Source organism: Leptonychotes weddellii, chromosome 2 (assembly GCF_054177405.1).
Source record: "Leptonychotes weddellii isolate Sample4059 chromosome 2, ASM5417740v2, whole genome shotgun sequence".
NCBI classification, from domain to species: domain Eukaryota; kingdom Metazoa; phylum Chordata; class Mammalia; order Carnivora; family Phocidae; genus Leptonychotes; species Leptonychotes weddellii.
In genome coordinates this window covers 133,270,601-133,284,183 of record NC_138370.1, presented here as the reverse complement: position 1 = coordinate 133,284,183, position 13,583 = coordinate 133,270,601, and the positions used below count along the sequence as shown (strand labels likewise).

At 34.2% G+C, this 13,583-nt stretch overlaps 1 protein-coding gene across 1 annotated transcript in view; it reads left to right on the top strand.

The window, feature by feature from the left end:
- The window catches only part of ADGRL3 (adhesion G protein-coupled receptor L3), a 777,343-nt gene that overhangs the window by 755,312 nt on the left and 8,448 nt on the right, over positions 1-13,583 (top strand). Inside the window, exon 21 of the mRNA XM_081813155.1 lies at positions 7,015-7,143. Within this exon, the coding sequence (XP_081669281.1) occupies positions 7,015-7,143 (129 nt within the window). The remainder of the gene's footprint in view (positions 1-7,014; positions 7,144-13,583) is intronic.

Below are 13,583 nucleotides of genomic sequence, written 5' to 3'. Positions count from 1 at the left end.
AGGGGCCGAGCAGAGTGACAATTCAAGTTCTTTTACGAGCTTTTTGATGTACTTTTGGTAGCCTGCTGTCAAGAAGAGACGTTGTTTGAATTAGGTTTCTGAATGATATAGTATGGATTCAAGTGGGATTCAACTGTCATCTTTTTTCGGATCTGTTTTTTTACTTCACAATTTCAAAGCCTGCAGCTCTACGTTTGATTTCCAGGCCTCAATTACACGTAGCACAGTGAACTGGCCTAGACAGTGCTGTCGTTCAATGCCTCCCCATGTCAAAACATCTATTTTATTTTCTTTTTTTTTTTTTAAAGATTTTCTTTATTTATTTGAGAGAGAGAGAATGAGAGACAGAGAGCACGAGAGGGAGGAGGGTCAGAGGGAGAAGCAGACTCCCTGCCGAGCAAGGAGCCCGATGCGGGACTCGATCCCGGGACTCCAGGATCATGACCTGAGCCGAAGGCAGTCGCTTAACCAACTGAGCCACCCAGGCGCCCTATTTTATTTTCATAAGGAAAGAAATACAACAGTTTTGTGGTAAAACTATGCATTGGAAAAGAGTGTACTCATTATTATTCCATTCAAATTGCCCTCATTAAAAAACTTTTATATCTATCTCTATCTTCAGATAGAAAAGAAGTAAAAAAGAAAAAGACTCTTTTTAAAAAGTCTGTGGTTTTACATTTAATACTTTTCAGTGGCTTTAGGATCCGACTTTCAAATAATTGTCAGAAAAACTTCCCGAAGTTTTTCAGTATGGAATATGAAAATCCTTTTTGCTTTGTGTCCTGCTTTCGCCAGAAAAGATCTTGTGGTTGGCTCACTGTTGACAGTTTTGTTGATGATTCGCATATACTGAAATTCAATTTAACTCCTTTTCCATGGTTTTTTTAAAGAGCTAACCCTTGTTTGTGACAGCAAAGGAGCAGTTTTGACTAGACTATACCCAGGATTTAGTGAGTCAGATTAATTAAGGAGCAGTTACTCTTACATAGCCACTTGGAGATTTTTTTTACTTTGAGCTCTTTTACCCAATTTGAGCTTTTTTTTTTATTTTTTTTTTCATGAGAGAGAGAGAGAGAGGCAGAGGCAGAAGGAGAAGCAGGCTCCCCGTGGAGCAGGGAGCCCGATGCTGCACTCGATCCCAGGACCCTAGGATCATGACCTGAGCCGAAGGCAGACGCTTAACCAACTGAGCCACCCAGGCGTCCCCCCAATTTGAGATTTTATTTTAAGTCACAGCAGGCTGTGCCGAGTTATTTTCCCCCTCTTACTGTATTATCTGCAGTTAGTATTCAGGTAGCATTTTGTTTTTCCAAATAATCATGTGACTGTTTATAACTGCTTTAAAGTTTCAATATTATAGGATCTGGTACAGTGTTAGAAGGAAATGAAGAAATCACATTATGAATTGGACAACTGACACTCTTAAGAAATTTGCTCAAATTAGAAAACTGCTCATAATTGCTAAAATGACTTGCTTTAGTCTGATACATTAAGGATGCCATAGATTTCACCTTTTTTTCATTAATTAACAAATATTTACCAAGCCCCGGGAACTATTCCAGACACTTGGTATAGAGCAGTCATAAAACCCAGTGTCTTGGGCGCCTGGGTGGCTCAGTTGGTTAAGCGACTGCCTTCAGCTCAGGTCATGATCCTGGAGTCCCGGGATCGAGTCCCACATCGGGCTCCCCGCTCAGCGGTGGGTCTGCTTCTCCCTCTGATCCCCTTCCTTCTCGTGCTCTCTGTCTCTCATTCTCTCTCTCTCAAATAAATAAATAAAATCTTAAAAAAAAATAAAAAAATAAAACCCAGTGTCTTCCTTGCTTTCCCAGGGCTTACATTCTAGTGGAATTTGCACATAAACATTCTTTTCCCATACGTAGTGTTGTAAGTATCTTCTCCACCCCGCAACATCAGCCTATTTGTGTCTTCAACCTGACTAACCAGTAAGCTTAACTTTCAGCTGAAAAACAGTGACAGATGGTCTGTAACCACTGATCTTCTTGGAAGTCTGCAGCAATTTCACAGCTATTAGAAGGGAAGTTTACAAATCAGAAGTTGGAGGGAAGAGGAAGAGACAGGATGGACAGAACCTTGGAAAATAATATCAGAATTCAAAGTCACCTGAGTAAATTGGGGAAACAGCAAGAAGCAAACAGAATAGGCTTCAGCAAAGACAAGTGAAATGCAGGGCAGCTATAGAGAAAGACAAAAGTAACTTTGCACACTAAAGACCCAAGAAGACAGGTTTTAGACAAGTTTTCAGTTCAGAGATCTAGGCATTGACAGAAAGCCAGTGTTTTTGACATGGTAAGGGCCACCTTTCAAAGGTACCACTGAAATGACTAAATGAGAGTGGGGACTGTAGGAACCATGTGATAATGGCTTGTTGCACTTGTTTGGAATGGAAGCAGGATAAATGACCTCTTGCAAGCTTTGAATATCCATGGAAAAAGGATTGCCTTCTTACTCTAGGGATATCAAATGACAAGATAACTGGTTACTCAAACATATCCCTTATTTTTTCAAACTACAAATCCATAAACCTGATCCATAACTGATTCACTTTCTATCAGGAAAAAGGCCCTGAATACCAATGATAAAGAAAAAAGTGTATTTTGTTGGAAAGTTTTAGACTATTTTTATAAGTGTTTGTGTGGGTGTAGGTTTAAAGGCAGGTGGATCTCTAATTGTGACTGCATGTCACTCATTAGGCTATAGATCAGTATCTGATCTGGATTGCACCCAGATTTGAGGAAGCACCTACCAAAGCCATGTGGCTGGGACTGAATGTTGTTGCATTTAATCAACACTGTGTCACAGCATGGCATTTCTGTGATTGTTGCTGGCCTTTCCAAGATGAGTGGGAATTGATTAAAAAACTCAGTCTTCCTACGTTAGTAGTTTAATAACTGTGTCTTCAAGTACATTCAAAAACTAGAAAATACTTTCAAGAACTGGTTTAGAACTTTATGCTAGGAAAGCTGTAGCCAGATGGATTATCTGTCACAATTTTGATAGCTTCATTAGAATTCAACTACAGACCTCCATTTTTGTATGATTAAATTTTTTTGTCCTTATATTTTAATTTTTTATAAACAATGATAAACAGAAAACAAAATATTGAGTCACCTGCTTTTTGCTTATGTTTGGTTCTTCCCAACTCACCTGTTTCTTTATCCTAAAGCGCCTAACGAGTATATTCTTTTACATTGGTATAGAAAAAAATATATATAGATAGGTATGACAAAGGAATATTTCCTTTTGTAATCCATATGAAGCAAGGGGGGGGTGAGTAGCATGCAATTTTTACAGCTTTGTTGTTTTTTAATTGGTCCAAATTAAGTCATATGTAGTAATGAAGGAAGATGTATAGAATACAGATGTAAGCCCCAGCCATAAAGGTCTAACCCTTATTTGATGTGTGAAAGAATGTAATGATTTTGAGCAATTTTCTATTTTTAAGGTTTTTACCCTGGTTCATTTTAAGTTGTTTACACATTTCATTTTCTATTGAAATTCTTAGAGTAATTTTAGAAAGTAATCATTTGTGTTGGAAGACTAACTTTCCTTTTTACTTGAAAGAAGCTACAATAATAAATGTTAGGTATCAGGTACAATTTACAGGTAATTTGCTTTTTAAAAATGTTGTGCAAACCCAATCTAGTCTCTAACAGTCTTAAATTTGTGTAACATTAATGATACACATGTTTAAGATTTACAATATTCCATTTCTTTTTTTTTTTTTTTTTAAGATTTTATTTATTTGTCAGAGAGAAAAAGACAGAGAGCACAAGCAGGGAGAGCGACAGAGGCAGAGGGAGAAGCAGGCTTCCCGCTGAGCGGGGAGCCCAATGCGGGACTCGATCCCAGGACCCTGGGATCATGACCTGAGCTGAAGGCAGACGCTTAGCCGACTGAGCCACCCAGGCGTCCCTACAATATTCCATTTCTTATCTAAAAGGCACTATAGCCAGCTCCTTGTAGTTTTCCTTGCTAGTATTCTATATATTTAATTTATCAGTGGAAGTTAATAGCCTGATTGACTCATTGTATGATAAATTGAAGATCTGCCATCTCACTGTGTTAAAACCATTTGAATGTATATGTTGTACAATTTCAGCAAATACTCATTTAATAAGTGAAAAATTCTGTGCTAGTCCTGTGCTAGTTCTTCACAGGATGTATAGAATACATACGCATGGCTTATTTCCTATAAGAATTGAAACCTACCATCTCTAGAGATCTGACAAGCTATATTGTCCTGTAACTCTAGAGGTGTTCACTTACCCATATTTGAGGTTAAAGTATATGTTATTTGGGGCACTTGGCTGGTTTAGTCAGTAGAGCATGCAACTCTTAATCTCAGGGTCATCAATTCAAGCCCCCCTGTTGGGCATAGAGCTTACTTTAAAAAATAAAAAACAAGATAAAGTATGTATTATTTGATTGGTAATTTACTGTATCACAAAGAGCTATGATTTCAAAAAAAATATTAAAACTACCATGGCCAAGTTTTTTCTTCTCATTTTTTTTACATTTTCTACAAATAACTTAACATTTTTGTTTCATTTATAGATTATTTATTATTTTGAGATAAACATAGATCCACTTACAGTTATATGAAATAATGAAGAGATTGCACACCTTGTGCCCAGTGTTCCTCAATAATATCTTGTAAAACTATACTACAAAATCACTGCCAAGATATTGACCAATATCTAGCAATCTTGTTCAGATGTCTTCAATATTAATTATATTTAATTGTATTTGTGTGTGTGTGTGTGTGTGTGTGTGTGTGTGTTTAGTTCAGTCCAGTTCTGTCACAAGAGTGTGTTGTGTTATAGCACTGTAGTCAAGACACAGAGAAGCTCCATAACCACAAGGAAGCCTCATGTTGCCTCTTTATAATCATATGACCATATCCACTTCCCTCCCCCTTGCATCTTTAACTCTGTCAACCACTAATGTCTTCTCTGTTTCTATAATTTTGTCATTTCAAGAATATTATATATATATATATGGAAATATATATGGAATCATTTAGCACATAACCTTCAGATTGTCTTTTTTACTCTCTATTTTTATCCAGGGATTCATCCAGTTTGTTATGTGTATCAATAATTGTTCCTTTTTATTGCTGAATAGTATTCCATTGCAAGGATGTGCCACAGATTGTTTAACCATTCACCAGTTGAAAGATATCTGGGCTGTTTCCCATTATGGACTATTATAAATAAAGCTGCATAAACATCCATGCGGTTTTTACATGAACGTAAATTTCCATTTCATCTGGGATGAATGTCCAACCAAGAGTATGATTGCTGGGTGGTACGGCAACTGCATGCTTAGTTCTATAAGTAACTGCCAAACTGTTTTCCAGAGTAGCTCTACTATTTTACATTCCCTCAGCAAAGTATGAATGATCCAGTTTCTCTTCACCCTTGTCAGCATTTAATGTTGTCACCACTGAAATTTTCAGCATGTTATCAGGGTAGTGATACCATACTGTTGTTTTAATCTGTATTTCCCAGTAGCTAATAGCAATTCTTTTCATGGGCTTGTTTTCCACCTGTATATCCTCTGCTACGAAATGTCTATGTCTTTGGTCCATTTTCTAATTGGATTGGGTTTTTGTTTGTTTTCTGTTTTGGGTTTATTTTTTTAAGATTTTTTATTTATTTATTTGAGAGAGAGAGCATGAGGGGGGGAGGGTCAGAGGAAGAAGCAGACTCCCCGCTGAGCAGGGAGCCCGATGCGGGACTCGATCCCCGGACTCCAGGATCATGACCCCAGCCGAAGGCAGTCACTTAACCAACTGAGCCACCCAGGCGCCCTGGGTTTTTTTAAATTGTTGTTGTTGTTGTTTTATTCTTGACTTTCAAGAGTGCTTTCTATATTCCAGATAGTAGTCTTTTTTTGAATTTGTTTGCAAATATCCTCTCCTGGTCTGTAGATTGTATTTTAATTCTCTAATATGTATATTGAAGTTACCATATACTTGTGTTTAACCTGACTATCCCCATACAATTTGCATTTTCCTTTCCTCAGTCACATTTTCTTTATCATCTAACATAAACATGCATTCTGCATTCATTTGATACATGGCTTAGTTATATTTAATCAAACTGTTCCTCTGATCTTTTGCTTTTTTTGGTTAAGGAGTTTTGGAAGGTGGGAGGTTGCAACTCATACTGATGATATGTTATAACTAAGTACATCTACTCATAAAGAGATGAAATAATTTTACTTTGTGGCTTTGCTGTCCCAAAGTTGAACAACCAATTGGAAAATGGAAAATGGAATTATATATGTGCTGGATATTATGGAGTGAATATTTTTTTTAATATTTTAAAATAATATCCATATGATTATTTTATCAGATTTGTAAATTCACCTAATTAGTATGCTTACTACGGTGTACTAATAAGAGTGATTATACTTTATTTTATTTCAATTTAAGGAATTCCTTTCACAGAATTTTAAGAAATGTCAAATTCTTCTGTTGTGTCAACAACCGCTCTCCAAATGAGTGTTTTATCGTAATGTTGCCTTTTATTCTTTTTTTATTTTCATTGAGAACAACACAATCGTTTCGGTGAATGAGGGAATGTTTTGTTTATTTTGGCTTTTCTTTCTGTGTTTTAATTTTTTTTTCCAGCTTTTGTTTTGTTTTGTTTGTATGGAAGACTATATTTTGCTTTTTTAATTTTTTTTTTTATTTTTAGCAAGCATGGGAGTATATTCTTGCTTATATTTTGGGAAAGAGAACACCCTAAATGTGACTTAATCAACATTGTAAACCATTTTCTTTCCCAGTGACTCTCGGATATGTGCATTATTGGAAACATGTGTGCTTTAGTGGCATATATTTTTGAGTCTAATTAGCTGCCTGCCTGTAATCAGGGCTATATCAACTGTTGTCATTCTAAATGTTTCCTTTCTTTTTTTCAAACACATTTGCCTGATTGACCTTTTTTTTTTTTTCTCTGTCTCTCTATGGGGCTGCTCCAGGAGCCATGGCTAATCATCTTATAAGCAATGCTCTGCTTCGTCCGCATGGTACTAACAATCCCTATAATACATTGCTTGGGGAACCGGCGGTCTGTAACAACCCTTCTGTCAGCATGTACAACGCACAAGGTGTGCTGGAGTTTATCTTAATTTTTTCAAGTGAGAGTCCCATTTTATGTAGCTTTATGGCCACATTCTATTTTTCTTTCCTTCCACCTGCCTTTTCTTTCTTTTGGAAGCAGACACACAGACTCCTTTCGCCTTCCACCCCTCTTGGTGCTTTTATTTTCCATTTTCCTTAGGTTTTCCTTAGTAACCAATGGATTCCTTCTTTCTGATAAACAAATGCTTGATTCATCAATCTGTGTTTGTTTCTCTGTAACGTTATAAAATGTATTGTGATGTGTCAGTGCTTTTCTTGTTGTTGATTGATTTCTCTATTAAATACCTATGTATTTATTTTGAGAAATGAGATATTTGCCTAAGGTAAGTAAGATAAGTAAGATAAAAGAAGACTTGATTCAAGAGTCTTAATGTTATAAGACCAAGAAAATAATCTTAACATTATTAGGCCATAAAGCACACTCTAGGCGCAAGGCATTGGTACTGGTGAAGCACTCAGGCCAACTCCATGGAAAATTACATTGAACTAAGCCGTGGAGAAAAGAGCCATTCAGTTTGCTACTGAGCTGAACAATAGCAAGTCAGGTTTTCCACTAGCTTGCCATTGCCAATGTGAGCTGGCTCAGGAACATCATGATTTTTTTTTCTACTGTGGCTGGGTGCAAAAAGCAAGGCTTTGGGATTTGTTCTTCTGAATATCCTCCAGCTTTAAATGATATACAAATTTAATTGCATCTCAAACAAATAAGTATAAATCTCTTTAAAACCACTTCTACTCTAAGTGTTTGGACATGGCTTTACCTTTTCTAAGAATAAAAAAATGTACTGGAGCACAAGAAATTAAAAATATTCGTATCATACGGAAGAGACCACAGGAAAGAACTATTCAAATAAAAGTTTCCTAAAAGAAAAGTCCTAGTTAGGGATCCAATTATGTAATATTATATTTGAAAGAAAATTCACTGTAACAAAGAGGCTTAAGTGGTTCTTTGAAGTTGGATGTGATAGATTAGCAGTATTTAGCTTTCCCAGGCAATTTTGAATAGAATTCCTATTACTCTCTGTGGGAATCTTTGCATTTTCTTTTGCTTCTCAGTCAGAGGTAAAATATCAGTGTCATGAGTGCATAAAACTTGGTGTGAATGGCCATTCCTTAAAAGTGTGTGTGTTACAGCGCTGCCATTGGGTGTCTAAAACCTTCTGAGGTTCCTAGGTGACACCTAGCCAGATACATAGGATGATTTTAAATTATTTCAAAAATACTGAAGTCAGTAATACAGAAGTGACTTCAGGAATATGGTCAGACTGTTTCTCAGTAGGATGAAGTAATTAAGGGAACTTTAGATTTATCAAGTTTCGTAAGGCCTGCCTGTCTAAGAATCACAGACTTTTAGAATCAAAAGAAGGGACGGAGTTCACGGATCCTCTTCACCACATTGCTGACATGCTGTCAGCCTGTGTCTATCTCCTCTAATGGGACCCTTCTCACCTCAGGATTTCATACATTCAATTGTTGAAATGCTCCATTTGTTACATATATTTTTTTCCTTCCACTGAGCCAAAATTTGCCTCTGGCCAGAATGCTTTGATTTGCCCTCTAGAGTAAAGAAGAGCAAAGTATTCTTTTGCTCTCTCTCTCAATCCTTTTAAATACTTTTGAAAGCCGCTCATCTGGCTCCTTTCCGTCCTCCTCTTCCCTAGTAAAACAACCTCAGTGCCATCAATATGAGATAGTTTCTGGGTCCTTCTTTGTGGTGCCCCTTCTAAATTGTCTCTCCTTTGTCAATGTCCCTATTTCATTGTGGCACTCAGTAAAGTGTACCTTTCACAACACAACAAATGCAGCTTAACAGAGCAATTTAGCAGACCTTATGAATGCTTGTTTTTTTTCATTAAACTGACAGATAATTGTATCATTATAAACATTTTACAATGTGCTGACATATTAGTAAGTTTTCAGTAATGTTAAGTGAATATTTGTATCATATCTGCAAATTAAATCTATTCTACATTATTCACTTTATGTGAAGAGTTGTTAGAAAAACTGTAAAAAATGTTTTACTTATTTAATATTGTTATAAAACTAGTAAAAATTTAGATAACCTTTTGTTCAGCTTTTTTGATTATTCAGATATAATTTCTAATGTCTTATGTAATGAAAAACTAACAATTATTAATCTATATGTTTTCCCTAATTCAATATCTGCCTTCTTGTCTTATTTTATTTTTACCTATATTATAAATTAGGGGATTTTTCTAAGGATGGAACACTACTATAAGCACTATCAAAGTGAAATTCTCTCGACGGAAAATTTAAAATAATACCATATAGGTATAAAGTTTTATTCCTGTGAAATTTATTGCTGAATATTGCTCTTAAGATCATCAATAAATTCACAAAGTGTTCTTCTGAATGGATTTATTGTGTTTATCAGTAAATTAAATAAGTTCTACTGACTTTTCTTAAAAACAAAAGTAAATGATCTTACTCATGTTTTTCAGAGTCAGAAGTGAAATTGTTTGTTTTATGTTTTAAGATTTTTTTAAGATGTTAAACTATGGTAGTGCTTAAAATAATTCTTTTTACCACTGACCAAAAATAAATCTTAGTGATTGTCATATTGCTACTAATCTTATGCTTTCAGATGAATGCACTTAATATTCTTACTGGCAAGGGGGAATCTTACTTGAAATATAGGTGACTCGGTATGTACTGGAGTGGTTTATGTTGAATTACCACTTGGTTCTGCTCTGTGGGTTCTCTAATTCAGTTGCACCAATGCCATCCAAGCAAAGAAGCATTTAGATTTAAAATATTCAGATTTAAAGTATCCATATTTGTTTGTCATGCCTTTATTTAAAATATGTCAAGATGTATTTATAGAGTTACTGAAGCATACAGAGTTAGGAATAAAGATGAGTAATATACTTTTATTATATTGGATTCAGATTCTGTCTGTGGAAATATTTACAACTTCATGCATAGTATTTCTGGACGATTATCTTCTTGTCAGTACTGAAGAATTCAATTTTTGTAAGATAAATCTCGCTATAGATTAACCTGTCAGCAAGACAGAAAATAGAGAAGATGTCATGATTTTACAAAATAACTTACATTTTAAAGTAATTTAATTCTCCCCTCCAACTTAAAGAAAGACATATCCTTAGGGCAGGATATAATGAGGAATACATTATAGTGGGTAAGAATATAAGATTGTATTATAAAATATATAAATATGTATATAGCTCTTATTTATATATTTATATATCTTATATATATAAATATTCTGTTATGTTATATATATATATATATATAATATATAAATATTCTGTTATGGCTTCAAAGCCTAAGGCAGATGTGAAGAGGACATAGATGGTAGTGGACAGAGGAAATCTATGAGATTTTCTTTCTCATCTCAGTTCTGCCACTGATTAGCAGGGTGGGGTTAGATAAGGCTCAGCCTATCTTGGCTGCAGTTTCTTCATCCCTGAAAAGCAGGGGTTGAACTTCAGTTATCTTCTCATGGGCTTTCCAGTTCTAAAATTCTGTCATTTAGGGAAGAAGCCATAATGAGCTTACAAACAATTTCCATCTGTTACTATACTGGTTTGGCTCTTCAATTCAAATTATTTTTCTAAAGTTATTTGGAAACTTTAAAAGAACTTTCCTCTCCATTTTGAAATATTGTTGGTCTTTTCTGAAAAGGAAATCAACTTTTAAGTGCAAAAACCATATCTCTAAAGCAATGGTTAACTTATGACCAGTTGGAATCTCCTCAAATGAGTTAGCCCAGTGAGCTTCCTGGTTTTTATTTTTGTGATGATTTAACTTTCCTGTAAACAAAATCAGCAAGAGCCATCCTTTATGACCTGATTAAAATATGAGTGTTTTTTAAAAAAGAATTTTGTCAAAAACTAATGATGTAATGTATCGTGATTAACATAATAATTAAAAAATTAAAAAAATAAATAAAATAAATAAAAAATAATTTTGCTAGGATCGTTTTTTAAAGGATCGACTCTAAAAATGTTTGATTGCAATGATTGTGCAACAATCCAGAAGAAAACCTGATATTGATGGTGGTATTTTTCTTCCCCTCACGTTGTCTTGATACTGAATAATGGTTGGATTTAACCTTTTTTTTTCTCCATAGTTACACAGCTTTTGAATAAAAGTTCCAGAAATGACAGTTCTGATCAGTATTATTCACAAATGATAAGAAGCATTTGTATAGGTACAGTGGGGGAAAGATAACCTTTTTACATGAAGAGAAAAGATATATAAAGGAAAAAACTCACAGTTATGGAAACCTACAACTGTGTTTTTTTTTTTCTTTGTATACAAGCTAAAGATTTTATTTATAATTTTACTGAAAAATTTTAAAGTTAAATAACATTCCTTAGAAGCAGGTATGTTCAGACATACATAAACATAAAAATATGCAATACTTAAATAGAGTTGTGGGAATCGTCCTGGCTGGCACTCAAATCTTTACTCTCCTTGGTTGGTGTGATAATCTGAACTTTAAAATAAATGTGTTTTTGTTTGACATTTATAAACTGTGCAAACGCTTATTAAAGACTCATGTTATTAGCATGTGTTAAGGGGGGTTTCTTATTTTCTGACTAACATTTCAGTATTTTTAATTATGATAAACCATGTAACACAGACTCATGAATTTTGGGGCAGTGGAAATTATTTCCTTTGACTCTTTTTTCTGCATATCATCAATTTGCTTTTTACTCATGTTTCTTCTACTGTCGCTGTAAGCTTACTTGTTGTTTTTTCTTTCCTTTTCTTCATGCTGTCGTTTAGAGCCCTACAGAGAGACAAGTATGGGAGTAAAGCTAAACATTGCATATCAAATGTAATTTTTTTTAGTTCACTTTTATTGCATCACATATAGATGATGTAGTTATTAAAAACAGTTCATCTCACAATTTAAAAACTAAAGAGCCTTTGAATCGACTTATATAAATTTATGTTAATAGAGATTAGACGCTTTTGTTGTCTGATTCTTTTATTGTGTCACATGATCAACATAGTTGTTAAGTCTCATGTAATGTTTGTGTGAGTTAAATTGTTTTTAAATTAAGCATTTATTTTTGCTAAGTAATGCATAAACTTTTAATTTTTATTAGTACATTCCATCATACAAATGTATGTCACATGCAACATACCCACTTTATTTTACTATGGCTGTTTCCAACCTGTACCTAATGCATTGACAACAGAAGTAATACACACGTTTCAATGCATCAGTCACTCAACCATAACCATCCAGCATACCATAGCGGCCTCCACAGCAGCAATCACCCATCACATATGGCCCTTTAAAGAGCATTTACTTTTATTTTTCTTAACATTGTGGATTTGTCTACAAGATATCTTATAACATGAAAATAAATCGCTTCACCCTATGTCTGTGATGGCTGCCTTTTAATGAATCCTTTATGCGTTCCTGTTTTTGGAAACTGTTACTTGAGTACAGAGTATGCATCAGAAGTCCATATAAAAATTGATACATTTGGGAGACTTTATTTAAACCAGCAATGAATGAGTTCAGTTTTGGATAAACATAACTGCATCACAGATATAGAATGAATGCTATATTTTCACAAGTTAGCAGTGTATTGAGAAGTTTAATAGAATTCTTCAATTAATTGTTCTGTAAAGAAATATCCTTTCTTATTTATGAGTATTGGTTAAATGTTTGTGTTTTCTTTCGTGGTTGCATTTTAACTGATTTTGGAACTATTATAGATTCTTCGATTTCTGTTTATTCAAGAGAATGCAAAAACCTTGAAGAAGCATGTGGTTAAATTTTATTTCACTGCAATTATTTCTTCCCAGAATAAAATGTTTAATCTCCTTTAAACTCAAAGTTTAATATATGCACACAAAGTCATCACTCATTATGGCATGGAATCTTTAATACTGACACTATGTTTTTAGGAATCAGATCCCTGTGTCTTTACACATTCTCTTGTAATATTATTATCTAATGACCCTAAACAATCACTAATGGGTTTATATGTAGGAAAAAAATTAGAAAGTAAATCCAAATATTTTTGTTTTGAAAACTCCTATGTGCAAATTATTTTGATGTGCCATTTATTTGACTAAGCATTATTTCATGAGTACATCACTCTGACAAATTTAACATAATCCTTTTGTGGTTTTGTGTGTAGGAATTAATTTGAATCTTACGAAATTCTATATCAAATTCTTAGAAAGTGCTTGATTCTCTTCCTTTTGACCAGCATATTCAAAGCACCACACATGAATTATGTTAATATTATACCTATTTTAATGTTAAGACATGTAAAATTAAAGGTAATGAATTTTTGAATTGACTTTGATGTGTATAAATTGAAAGCTACGAATGATTACACCAAACTTTTGTGGTTTTTTTTTTTTCTAAGTTATAGCCAAATATGCTTTA